The 14,284-nt window shown below is 34.2% G+C and overlaps 1 protein-coding gene and 1 non-coding gene across 2 annotated transcripts in view; one reads left to right on the top strand and one right to left on the bottom strand.

Annotated features, from left to right (window-relative positions):
* STT3B (STT3 oligosaccharyltransferase complex catalytic subunit B) overlaps positions 1–14,284 on the top strand; it is a 102,054-nt gene that overhangs the window by 82,022 nt on the left and 5,748 nt on the right. Inside the window, exons 6-14 of the mRNA XM_006734000.3 lie at positions 62–160; positions 1,744–1,890; positions 2,810–2,858; positions 4,456–4,610; positions 6,600–6,811; positions 8,461–8,648; positions 9,205–9,376; positions 10,244–10,417; positions 13,257–13,370. Coding sequence (XP_006734063.1) covers positions 62–160; positions 1,744–1,890; positions 2,810–2,858; positions 4,456–4,610; positions 6,600–6,811; positions 8,461–8,648; positions 9,205–9,376; positions 10,244–10,417; positions 13,257–13,370 — 1,310 coding nt within the window. The remainder of the gene's footprint in view (positions 1–61; positions 161–1,743; positions 1,891–2,809; positions 2,859–4,455; positions 4,611–6,599; positions 6,812–8,460; positions 8,649–9,204; positions 9,377–10,243; positions 10,418–13,256; positions 13,371–14,284) is intronic.
* LOC115941182 (U6 spliceosomal RNA) lies at positions 7,625–7,728 on the bottom strand. Its single transcript, XR_004075933.1, has one exon. It is a non-coding gene; the product is annotated as a U6 spliceosomal RNA (small nuclear RNA).

Raw genomic sequence — 14,284 nt, 5'->3', positions numbered from 1 at the left:
TATGTTTGAAGTACTTAATGGTAGTAGTAAATTATCCTTGTTTCCTATTTTGTCTTTATAGCATATAGCACTTTCTACATTGTGGGTTTAATATTATCCATGCAGATACCCTTTGTGGGATTCCAGCCAATCAGGACAAGTGAACACATGGCAGCTGCTGGTATGAAAAAATATGTATTTTCCTTTTTCTAAAGAATATATGAATGTATTACCAGCCAGTCTTCAAGGGAATTAAGTTTTTTTTTTTCATTTTCTTTTTGATTTTAATTTCATCATACGGTTCTAAAACATTGCCACTATAAAATATGAAGTCAGAGTTTTATTGAGACTTTCTGATACTGTGTTCCCAAATGTGCCTATTTTCCCGGCACTGTTGTTTTGAAAAGGGGAAATATTCCTTTTTGCACAATCCATGTTATTTGCAAATACTAAATAACATATGCTTGGTTTAAACAAATATTAAACAGTGTATCTACACTGAGTGTACTGCATTTCAGCAAATTTAGATGGAGCATTTTATTTTTATGTCCCTTACATCTCCCTAAAATATTTTATCTACTAACTGAAATTAATGACTTTTATATTGATTATGAAGTAATATAATTCCTTTCCATATGAGCAGACTACTTTGCCATTATTAATCTAGGTCACAATTAACAAGATAATGGGAGACCTTTGAATAAAACTTTAACAGAGATTCTTAACACAAGGTCCATGACACCCACAGACTTCCTGTGGGTAGTTATTTTATTTGCAACATTTTATAAATTATCAGTATATTTAACTCTGATATGATATTCCATAGCTTTTATGAGATTCTAAGTTAGAATCTTGAACTCCCGCCCCCAAAAAGTTAAGAACCCACACCTTACTGTTACATAGCATTTTATGAATACTTTTACTTACATTTCTAATTTGATATTATAAAATTACCAGGTAGTTTTATATGCAAGAAATGTATATCCAGTTTTGAGTATATAATCCTTTATAGCAATGTGTGTAAAGATACACAATCACCTGACTTTTTCTGTTACATGGGTTATTATATTTCCTAAAATCTAAATCTATGATTATACTTAACTTTTAATCATTCTAAAATGGTTAAAATTCTAAAATTCTGAAAAATAAATTTTTTAAAAGAAAAATCAATATGCCATATGGGTTTAGGATTCTCTCATGTCTTTTAGTTTTACACCTAGTGCTTTTGTATTATGTTTTGTCTATTTTAACAATTAAATACTTTTTGCTCTTACTGCTCTAATTTTATCTTAGCACTCTCCCTTATATTTAGTAATTTAGAATCTTATATAAGTGTGTAACTAAGGTCACATCCTATCACTCAATCATAAAGAGTAATTATCAGGATTATCCTGGTCCAAGTCATTTGTATCCTTCAGTAAATCTAAGGACTCTTTTTGTAATGACAATTCTATTTTTTTTACCCCTAGAAAACCTGTCACTAAAATATGGGACAAGGAGGAATTTAATGGATTAATAGGCTCTAGTTATGGAAATGAATGAGATTTTTCGTATCTGGTCCATATATAGGGATTCTGATCATTTTTAAAAATGTAAAACAATTTTTTAAGTGTTTTTAACAAAGGAAATGTTGGTTAGATGAAATGACTAGGCTTTGATATGTATGATACAGGGTATTTTTAAGAAGCTCTTTAAATTAACCTTTTTAAGTATCTTTGGAAAAGTGCTTTGTTGATTATTTATATCACCCTTTTCTTTAATTAGGTGTCTTTGCATTGCTGCAAGCTTATGCTTTCTTGCAGTATCTGAGAGACCGATTAACAAAACAAGAGTTCCAGACCCTTTTCTTTTTGGGTGTATCACTAGCTGCAGGTGCTGTGTTCCTTAGTGTCATCTATTTGACTTATACAGGTAGGTGTCATCACCTGTAGACTGTGAATCTTGTCTTTAGATTATTCAAAAAGGTAATTACTTTACAAATTTTGTACATTTTCTATTTATCCTGGTTAGGTTAAATACTGTGGTGGTAGTCTTTACGAACAATATGAGAATAATAGTCAAAGGTTCTAAAATCTGAAGAGCACTACAAATTGTAATTTTTTTTTTTAAACTGCATCTCAACTTTAATGCTTCAGTCCCAGATAAATACACTTTCAAGCATCCTTCTCTTGATAGATAAATAGCCCCAAAGTACTTAAATTCAGAGTTTCCAGTGTTACCTACTGTAAGCTTGCCCTTACTCTGTGTGCATACACTCTTTCTCTTTCCAACTTTTAAACACTTAACCAAATCAGTTTCCATCTGCGTCTAGATTCCAAGTGACTTTCTAATCCTAACTTCAATAGTCCCTAGAAACAAATCAGATTCTCTCTAAAGGCATTCCATCTGTCAAATTAATGTACTTGCCTAGCTCAAAATCAAGAAGGATTAATTGACAAGAGTGAAGGCAAGAATGTTTAAAATCATCTTTACACTTTATCTAAATTTGGATTAGATAATTTAGACATCTTCCCCCTTTTTAAATTATCAAATGCTATCTTAATGTCTTAGCTTTATTTTACTAGTCAACTAGAAGTTTAAAGGAGAATGGGAAAACTTTCTATAATTTTATCTATCAACTTGTATTTCTCTGGAAATGTGATCTCCATGGATATTTGTTTTTATATAATTACTAACCTTATTTTATCTGACTGCCAGCTATATGAAATATGTTGTCACCTACAAAAGAAAACTGAAGTTCTTTTAGTATTAATTTACATTAGTCCATAACAATCAGTTAACATAAACAATAAAAAGGCAGATTGATTTCCTCTACATTTTTCCTTCCAAGGTTACATTGCACCATGGAGTGGCAGGTTTTACTCATTGTGGGACACTGGGTAAGTGCAGATAAGTTATTTGCCCTAATATTATTTTAAAATACCTTTTTCCTCTGTTGCTGTATTTCAGTATCTCTGTCAGTACTTGGGCAACATTTCTGACGTACCTAGCATATGCTAGTTTAATAAATTTTGAATCATCCCTTGGAATTTATCTTTGTTTAAAACTCCTGTTTCTTAGAATGCACCTTTAGTATGATATATATAAGTCATACATTTCTGTTCTACATGTTCAACTCCTTATTTTAGTTTTGTTTGTCAAAACATTGCAGGTAACATTTGTGCCCTTTTAATAATTGATTTTTGCTTTTAACCATTCAGTTTCCATCTTAAGTAATACTTAATTTTTAATTCTTAAGGTGCTATGTTATAAACCCATATGCTGTAGTTATGAGGAAAAAATTTAACTTTTTCCCTAATAACACATTAAGTTCTTGATATTTTTAATCTGTCAAATACACTAGAGGATATTTTTGCATTTTTAAAGAGTGCTATTATAAAATGAATTAATAAAAAATTTTGGTTTTAAATTAGTCAACCAGTTCAGTAAAACTTTTTGTGTCTAAAATGTTTTCCTAAGGATAAGAATATAATCTATTGATGATAGTTTCTCTCTCTTCCCACTCTTTGTCTTCTTTATTACTCCCTATGTGGCCCAGTAAACCTACCAGTAAACAACTTATTGATTGGGCCTGCTTGACACAATACCAAAAGGGCTCATGCCCAGGTCTAATTAAAGGTGTAAGTAAATTATGTATAAATGACAAGCTAACATTTAGACACCTATTTCAAGAGATCAGCCTGTGGATCTCCGAAAAGTTTGAGGGAGAACCCTGGTTGTAGACAGTTATTCTGATGAGGTTAAATTACTAGGTCAAATTTTTATACGTCATTCTTACTTAATTGACTATTTTGGAATCTTAGGGCATTTCAGGAGCAATTTGTCCTGTCCTTTCAGTTTCCCTCCCCTGCCTTTGTGCCATCTTGTTAAGAAAGGTATTGTGGCAATATGGTATTTTACAGGATAAGGTATTTCTGCTAGTAATAAGTCTAAAAGATGTGAAGCTTGTTGATAACAAACATAGGAGCTAAGCAAAACTGCAGAAAATTCGTATTTGAACAAAGATTTTTTTTTTTTTTTTAAAGATTTTATTTATTTATTTGACAGAGAGAGACACAGCGAGAGAGGGAACACAAGCGGGGGAGTGGGAGAGGGAGAAGCAGGCTCCCCGCAGAGCAAGGAGCCCGATGCGGGACTCGATCCCAGGACCCTGGGATCATGACCTGAGCTGAAGGCAGTCGCTTAACCAACTGAGCCACCCAGGCGCCCTGAACAAAGATTTTTATATTAAAAGTCAGAGCCAACACTTTTATAACTGACTTTAGATAAGTCTTCCAATTTTAGGAGTGGCATATTGGTTTTTAGTTTACCAGTGTAGACCAGATTTATTTCCATTTGTAGGTTACATTGGAGTATACTTTCAAGCAAGAAGGGATGGGGGATAGGAACCATATTTATAGTCAAAGGAAATTTCTTCATCTAAAAGAAACTCCTGTTTTATTTAATTTTAAACAATATTAACTTTTTAAATACCAGGTATGCAAAAATACACATTCCAATTATTGCATCAGTGTCTGAACATCAACCTACGACTTGGGTATCTTTCTTCTTTGATCTACATATTCTTGTGTGTACCTTCCCAGCAGGCCTATGGTTCTGCATTAAAAATATCAACGATGAAAGAGTATTTGGTAAGAGATTTTTAATAAATACTTTGATTTGGGACAATTATTTATTTTCTTTACTGAGGTTATCACTTTAAAGTTTTATTTTTCTTTGCTTGAGTCTATGCATATTCAAGATAAATTTCCTCTCATTTTGCGTGTTTAGTGAAGAAAAATTCAGTCAGTTTGCATTATATTTACTCATATTAAAATGTTTTAAATTAATTTAGAACAGTTATATAAAATTTTCATTCAATTGAGTATGTTTTCTGAGAGATGAATGTTACTATAGTCTGTGGCTGAGAATTGGAAATTATAACTTTGTTGACAATATAGTCTTTATTTTCTGAATTAGATCTGGTTAAGTAGGAAGAAGTTCACAGCCTCCTCCATTGTCCATATTTCAGTGTAAAGTCATTTTGTAATGGAGTAGGAATCACTTTTAAGTTAACATCCTCTTCACTGATAGATTTGTGTTTATTTCAAACTAACAAGGTGGTATTTTTGAACTATTTTAAAGCCAAGTGTTTAAGATTTGACATTCAAGATATAAGTAGACAAAATAAGCAGATACTAAAGACCTTTACATGATTAAGTCATCACAAGAAGTATGTGTTAAAACCTGAAACTTTAAAAAAGATTTGTAACATGCACACTTGAACTTGTGCAAGTATGATGTATGAACCATGAGTGACACTCAAGTTACTATTCTAAAGTCGGGAGAGAAAAATAGCACCTGCATGAGTTATAACCAAGGATAACATTCATTTTTGTCCTGTTTATATAGATTAGTGACTTTGGATAAGGTCTTGTTAATATTCTGTCATTCAGAAGAATGATAGAATTAGCTTAAACATTTTGCCCACCTCGTTAGTCAGCACTCCCAATCCCAGGTATATACCCAAGAGAAATAAGTGCGTATGTCCAACAAAGGACATGTTTAAGAATGTACATAGCAAATTTATCCATAATAGCCCCTAATTAGAAACCTTCCAAAGGTTATCAGCAGTGGAACAGACAAATAAATTCTGATGTATTTGTACAATGTAATATAACACAGCATTTAATAAAAGAATAGCATGGGTAAATAAAAGAAGCCAGTACAAAAGAGAACATTTTTATATAATTTCATTTTAAGAAGTTCAAGAATAAAGAAAACCAAATTAATGCTTCAGAAGTTCAAATAATAGTGATTACCTTTTTTGTTAGAGAGGAGGGAGGGCAGCTATTAACTGGGAAGAAGCATGAGGGTTCCTTCTGAGGGAGATATACAAATGTTCTATATTTTGATATGGGTAGTAATTACATAGGTGTGCACATATGTAAAAATTCATTGAGCTGTACACTTAAGAATATGATATAATAAATCTGTGGTCAGAAAAAAATTTAGTTTCAAATGAGATAAGAGCTCTGATGACCACTGACTTTCTAAAGTCATAGAGCCTTTAGCCAGAATTGGTGGAGCCTTTCCCTTGGTTAGCACATTATCTAGAAGGCTTTGACTGTTAAAAATTACTTTCAAAAATTTAAGTCTCTTGGCAGTAACTTTACAAGTTCCTCCTTTGGTTAATAAATTACATTCTTTTCATCCCATTCCTACTTTAAAGCAGGCTTTATGCCAGATATTTGCATTGGCTTTTCATAGACTGTTTGATTCTGTAAATTTACTGTGCCTAATAATACAATTCACCAAGTATGTTTTTGTCTATTAGCTATGGATTTTCTAATGTGTGATGCTATTGACAAGTACTAAATTATCATCTTTCCCATGATAATTAAATGTGAATCATGATATATTAACCTAAAACTGTTGATATGTAGTGTTCAGTCAACTTGCCTTATAATTTCTAAATATGACTATTAAATCAGTTGGTCTGTATTATCAATTTAAAAACAATTAGCTCTTTATGGATGTGTGTCTCTTTTTTAGCTTTGATTTATAATGTAGTATTAAATACTGAATTCAGTTTTCTGTGGACATTTTCTGAAGTGTTATAAGTGAACTTGTCTTTGCAGTTGCTCTGTATGCAATCAGTGCTGTCTATTTTGCTGGAGTGATGGTGCGGCTGATGTTGACTCTGACTCCGGTCGTCTGTATGCTGTCTGCAATTGCCTTCTCGAATGTTTTTGAGCACTATTTGGGGGATGACATGAAAAGGGAAAACCCACCTGTGGAAGACAGCAGTGATGAGGATGATAAAAGAAACCCAGGAAATTTGTATGATAAGGTGGGCATCTAAGGCCTTTAAAAATTTTATGTGCTTTATTTTTCTACCATGGTAAGAACTATACATATTAAGAAAAATGATTAAACAAGGAGTTAGACAACCTGTGACTATTTGCCTCAACATTTGGGCCCTGTTTGGTCTTTTGGTCTTTTAGCTTAGAATAAGAAAATACAGTGTAATCAGAGAAGAAATTCTCTTTTTTTGTTGCTCAGGTATTATCTGAAACCCCTCCACTTTTGAGAGTTAAAAACCTCATGCTCTACTTAATTACACAAAATTTAGCACACTCTAAACCCTTCTGAAACGATGTGTACAAGCATTAATCCTTTAGGTCCGTATTTTAAACTTTTTAAATATTTGGTTGATTGAAAAGTAAAGGGAATAAAGTGCGTTTAAAACAAAAAAAAAAGCTTCTTGCGCACGTGGGTGACTCAGTTGATTAAGTGTCTGACTCTTGATTTTGGCTTAGGTCATGAGATTGAGCCCTCCATCAGTCTCCATACTAGGCATGAAGCCTGCTTAAGATTTTCTCTCCCTCTAGCCCCCACCCCACCCCACCCCACCTCCCAGCTTGCATGAGTGTGTACACATACTCTCTGTCTTGCTCTCTTAAAAAAAAAAGCCTCTAGTTTGTTAGTAACAGGTGGCTGTCCAGTATAATGTAATTTACTTTTAGCCTCTCAAATAACACAGCAGGATTATATTTGGTGCTGGTATAGAAAAGACTTGTAAGAGCACTTGGCTTGGATGACCTTTTTTTTTTATCCCATGTTATTTATTTTCATGAGCGGGGCAAAAAAGAACCTTTTATGAAAAAATACGGAATGTTTCTGAATTTGCGTGTCATCCTTGTGCAGGGGCCATGTTAAACTTCACTATTTGAATATTCAGTAGGTTTTTAAATACCAGTAAGCAATGAGACTTCCCATTATAAGTATTAACTTTGAAGTTCTTCTTTTCCTTTTTATAGGTCCCATAGAATTTATGCAGATTTGTGTTAATAAAGCACATTGTTGCTTTTGTGGTTGTTATGTTTTGTGGTTTTTTAAAACTAGCATTGCAATTTAGAACCTGTGACTCAGTTTTTGGTGGCATTTTCTTGTTGTTTTCAAAAATGTAATCTTAACAAGATTGTAATCTTAACAAAATAACAAGCCTGTTATTTTGAGGCTTTGGTAATTAGAAGATTATGATAATGCAGGTTTTCCCTATACTAAAGTCCTGCAATCTGAATTATAGGTGGACATTGCCATTTTCAGGATGATAAATTCAGATTTTATAAGAAAAGGTTGCCAGAATGAGGCCAAATATTTAGAGATAACCAAAGTTATCGCCTTTGTCTTTGTTTTGTTTTCTGCCTTTGTGTTTAAGTAAAACATAAGGGCACCTGGGTTCAGAAGTTTCATACTAGAAGTATTTTGCTTTGTGATCAGCTCCTGAATTGAGTATAGTCCCAGAAATCCTTCTCATTCACATTTGACTTTAAAATCTACCTTGATAACTTTTAGAAAACATATCACCCACACAAGAATACCTGATGGTTATACATTTTCCTTCTCAAAGAATTAAATTGATTTAACATTTTCCCTGAATGTCTTAATGACACAAGTGAAATAATTGATTTGTTTAACCAGTTTTTCTATTTTCAGGCAGGTAAAGTGAGGAAACATGTAACTGAACAGGAAAAAACTGAAGAAGGATTAGGTCCTAATATAAAAAGTATTGTCACCATGTTGATGCTGATGCTACTGATGATGTTTGCAGTCCACTGTACCTGGGTCACAAGCAACGCCTACTCCAGTCCAAGTGTGGTCCTGGCCTCTTACAATCATGATGGGTAAGAAAGTAACTTGGCGGGGCACCTGGGTGGCTCAGTCGGTTAAGTGTCTGCCTTCGGCTCGGGTCATGATCCCGGTGTCCTGGGATGGAGCCTACCATCGCGTTGGGCTCCCTCTCCCTTTGCCCCTCCCCCTGCTTGTGCTCTCTCACTCTCCTCTCTCTCAAGTAAATAAAGTAAAATAAAAAAGAAAGCAACTTGGCTATAAAAGGATTTTTTTACCTACCCTTTTTTTCTGTCTCAAAAGATAGCATTCAAAGATAGAATGATGTTTGTGAGGCTCTGCATTTGAATCCACCATGTTTTTCTTTTACCTCCCTACGGACACTTCCACCCCAGAACTACTAAACCAGAATCGCTTTTTTTCAAGATGGCCAGGTGATTTGTGTGCATATTACAGTTTAAAAAGCACTAGTCTAGGTCTTCATGGATTTTTCCCCCCTGTTGTTGAGGCTTTTAAAATGTGAAATTACCTAATGGCTTAGCCCCTCAAGATTTTAAGTGACCCTCTTCACATTTAAGATCTTATTTAAAAGAATATTGTGATTCTTTTCAGCACCAGGAATATCTTAGATGATTTTAGAGAAGCTTACTTTTGGCTAAGGCAAAATACAGATGAACATGCCCGAGTGATGTCTTGGTGGGATTATGGCTATCAGATAGCTGGAATGGCTAACAGAACTACTTTGGTGGATAATAACACCTGGAATAACAGCCACATAGCACTGGTAAGCATTTGATAAACAAAAGATTAAAAATTACAAATCTTTATTTACTACTTAGCAGTCAGGCTTCACTTTGTGTTTGAGTAGGGAAAATGTGGGTAAAAGTATTCTTTGCTTGCTGAATTCTCAAAATAATATTTCACACATTTATTCAATAAAGTGAATTCAAGGTATGCTCATATACTTTGTTTTTAAGAATGGTGTCTCCTTATTTAAATATTCAGAATTGTAGGCTGATTTCTGGCATATCACATGATAAACTTAGCTCACTGAAGAATTAGGTAAAATCTGAAACTTTTAAGTATTATTTAACTTTTATTTTCCATTTTTAAAATTAAAATTATTTGCAAGTATATAAAGCCAAATGTACTGCATTTTTATGGGCATGTAAATTACGTTCACTCTATTAAATAAGTAATTTGCATAAATTAAGGTAATCACGTTCTTTAAAGATTTTAAATAGATAATGGATGTTAAGCAAATGAGTTCTATTTGTATTAGCATTGTAGCTAATCATCTGGTAGACAAAGAAGAAGAAAATATTTGCATCAGCTAGATTGCTGGTCATCCCTGGCCTTGAGGTTATGAGAAATTGTATTTTTTATATTAAAATATTAATTTCATGAAGCTTAATTATTAAGCACAATATTAGAACATGTATTCAGATGTTGACATTCCTGCTGTAATTGGTTATAGTAAGTGAGGTGCTTATAGATCTTGGTAAATTTGTTGAATTCATAGCAGATCATCTCTTTAGAAAGAATTCCATGTAAATAAACTCTTGAGGTGCATTCTGTCCAATGTACATTCATTTTTATTTTTAGTGTACTGTGGGACTAAGTACACACATTGTCATTTTTTATTCTATAGGTGGGAAAAGCTATGTCTTCAAATGAATCAGCAGCCTATAAAATCATGAGGAGTCTGGATGTAGATTATGTTTTGGTTATTTTTGGAGGAGTTATTGGCTATTCTGGTGATGACATCAACAAGTTTCTCTGGATGGTTAGGATAGCTGAAGGGGAACATCCAAAAGACATTCGGGTAAGAAACTAGATCATTCTACATGTGTGAGAGACAGCTGTCAGTGTCCAAGTAATTTTCTTATCTTGCTGATTGTATTGTATTTGTTTTTATCATCTTATCCCCTAAATTAGTCCCTTACCCTGACTTTACTGTTTTTTGAAATAGTAAAGCATTGAGCATTTTTCCAGGTTTAAAACTTTTGAAATTCATTGATACGACTATTCTTCCCTATGAAAGTGTCCCCTCTCAAGACTCTTGCTTTTTACTCCTTTATAGCCTCTCAGTTCTGCCCTTTCTTTCCATTTACATTGCTTCCACTGTGATACGAACCCTAATGATTATAAACCTGAAATGGGACAGTAACCTTGAGATTGCTCTCTTTGCCTTAATCTTGTTTCCTGTCCCTATCTAACATGACATTGATCATATCATTGTCCAACTTAAAAGCCTCAGTAGATTAATGGTCTTGAAATCAGAGAGATAGGAGTTAGGACTAAAACCCTGCCACTGTCAGCTTGGTGATATGGGCAGCTTATTTTTGGCCAGGCAGCATTACATGTTTGAAGCACTAGGTCACATTCTTGGTTCTGGTGTTATAATGGTGACTAAGGTAGCATAAGATTGTCACTAATGGGGAGGCCAGGAATAATTAATTTGTGGTGCTGTTATGAAAATTTGTAGGGATGTAGATGAAGCTCAGCCTAGGGGTTGGTATGAAATAATCTCTGTAATGAAACAATGGTATAAAATCCAAACTCCTTCACTTGGAATGTAAACCCCTTAATACTACTTTCCTTTCCTTTGCTGGCCTCTTGTCCCTCTATCAACTTTTTTCCATCCGTCAATCTACTCTAGCCTGTGAAATTTGCCTTGTGGTTTCTTTCTTTGACTTATGTGATACCTGTGTTTATATACTCTCCTCTTTCTTGGAATACTTTCCCTACCACAGATTTTCCACTCTCCAGAAGCCCTTCTCTGGTGCATCTGTGTGTTTATCATCAAATCACATGTAGCCTGTTTTATTAATAGATTCTAAGGTATCTCTCCCTCTCAGTTGTGAGCTCATAGAGGATGGGCACCCGGCATTGTGGTTACATGATGAAGGGACAAAAGATGAGAGTAAGATTACCACTGATCCAGAATAAAAGAAACTTTTGGGAAAATGTATGTATGTGTGTCATGTGACAGGGATGAAGTAAAGCTCCCAACTTATTGTTCAAATGTAAATGGTGTGATGTTTTCCCTTAACTATTATTTTAAAACACTACTTCATTGTATTAATCTTAATTTTTCCAGTATGTGATTTTCATTTATTTGCTTTAGCAGTGTTAAAATTGTGACATATGATAGATCCAGTTACCATGCTTTCAAACTGGGTATTTTTGAACTTTGAGAATAGATAATACATTCACATGGTTCAAAAAATAAAATATAGGGGCGCCTGGGTGGGTCAGTCAATTAAGTGTGCCTGTCTCAAAGTCCTGGGATCAAGCCCCTCATCCGGCTCTGCTCAGTAGGGAGTTGGGGAGTCTGCTTCTCCCTCTCCCCCTACCCCCAACTCGTGCTCGCTCTCTCTCTCTCTATCTTAAATAAATAAATAAAATGTTATTTTTTTTTAAGATTTTATTTATTTATTTGAGGGAGAGAGCACGAGTGGCAGGAGGAGTAGAGGAAGAGGGAAAAAGCAGGCTCCCTGCTGAGCAAGGAGCCTGACAATGCAGGGTTCAATCCCGGGACCCCAGGACCATGACCTGAACCACCCAGGCACCCCATAAAATCTTTAAAAATAAATAAAATATAAAGAGATATACAATAAAAATTTATCCCCTCCCCCAAGAAAAGAAAAAAAAAGTCCCATGTTTTATTTTCTTATGATTCTTATTCAAGCAGGTAACTAGTAGCGAAGTATACACTTTGTTTTTGCTTTCTTCACTTTGCAATATATCTTGGAGATCTTCCCATATTAGAATATGTGGAGAGCCTTCTTCATTCCTTTATTGCACATCTGCACCTAAAGGAATGGTATTATCCTCACCCACCACCATTCAAGGAGCCATCCTGAGGTCCCCTTCTCTGTCAGATTGCCTCTCCAAGTGGTTGTTCGGTAGTGTGTGTGCACCATGATTTATTTAACCTTTCCCTCTTGATGGATACTTAGGTTATTTCCAGGTTTTTAGCCTTATAAACAGTGGTGTAATAAATAACTTTCTATACTCATTATTTTGTCCATATATAAATATCTCTGTAGGATAAATTCCTAGATGAGAAATTTCTATCTAAATTGCCAATTGGCAATTTAGAGGTTAATTTATAAATTTTATGTAATCCCAATAAAAACTACCACAGTTTTTTAGACATTTCTCCTCCCCAACCAAAGAACTGATTAGAGTTCATAAGGAAAAATAAATAATTTTTAGGAAAACTCTGAAAATGTGTAATGGGGTTGAGGATGGAGCAGTTGGAGAGATTTAGCCTACCTGGTATTAAACCATGGCATTGGCACCATTCTTTTTAAATAATTGAGATTTTATAACATGGTTTAAAATCTGCCCTCCCTCATCCAACAAAGACTTGTTCTTTTCTTTTGTTTTCTTAGATACTCTTGTTTATTTTTTATAAATGATTTCTAGACTCAGTTTAAAAAAAACACCCATGATAGTTTTTGCAGGTTTCTTTTAGGGGTCATGTTAAATTTATGAATTAATCTTCTAATACCGTATTTTTTTGAGATAACTAAATAATGGCTTTTTGAAGATACCTCAAGAGCTACTTCTTATGGGGAAATGAGAGGGGGAAACTGGTAGCTTTGAATGTGTTAAATTGAACTGACACAGAAACTTGATTTCTTTTTTTGTAGGAAAGTGACTATTTCACCCCACAAGGAGAATTCCGTGTGGACAAAGCAGGATCCCCCACGTTGTTGAATTGCCTTATGTATAAAATGTCATACTACAGATTTGGAGAAATGCAGGTTGGTTATATCAGTTTTCCTATAATCTTTATTCAAAGGAATATTTTTAAAGTAGTCTTGTTTGCCTCCAGAAAACAGGATAATGAATGTTTTAGTTTTGCTGTAAAGAAAAATATGCTATCTAAAGATTCCACACACCCCCTTAAATTTAGATTTCTGAAACTACTATGTAAAAAGTTAGGGGGGAAATTTTTTTAGAGCAAAGACTTCTTCCCAAAATATTAATTAACACTAGGCTCAAATTCAGCCTTCGCTTGCCATCTTACCTTTTGATCTCATGCTTTTGGAAGACATTTTTCTGTAGGGGAGAGGTCTTCTAGGTAGGAAACCACATGATCATAAGTAGGCTACTTTGCTGTTTTGTGGGGAAAAGCCTGAAATTAAAGAGTCAAGTTATATAGTCACTTCAGATAGTCTATCACTGTTCTGTTATCACAGCTAGCTGGGACTATCTGGGTAAGAGTTTCCTAGAATATTAGAATGATGTACAAAAGCTTAAGGGTCCCCAAAATGAGTGAATGTGCAAAGAGGCATTGTGACAAAAAGAAAACAGTGGACTTCCTGCCATAATACCTGGGTTTTAGATCTGGCTCTGTCAGGTTATGTAACCCTTGGACAAGTCACATCCTCCCTGGACTCATTTTTTTCCTTGTCTTTATATAATAGGTGCTGGACTGATGAGTTGATTTCTGGGGTTCTTTATAGCTCTCTTAGATTGTATGACTATAATGCCAAGATTGTGAACATAAACTTATTCTGAGAATTTCTTAAAATCTTCTCCCCTTCCCCCATTTTTTCCTTTTTTTGTTCCTCATAAATCCTCCCATGGTTTGGCTTTTCTAACTTCCTTTATAGTTTCCACTTTCTGGATGTAGTATCGCTGCTTACTTGTGCATTTATTTAACAAATAGCAC

Source organism: Leptonychotes weddellii, chromosome 1 (assembly GCF_054177405.1).
Source record: "Leptonychotes weddellii isolate Sample4059 chromosome 1, ASM5417740v2, whole genome shotgun sequence".
NCBI lineage: Eukaryota > Metazoa > Chordata > Mammalia > Carnivora > Phocidae > Leptonychotes > Leptonychotes weddellii.
Note: the sequence above shows the minus strand (reverse complement) of the source record. Positions and strands in the feature narration are given on the sequence as shown.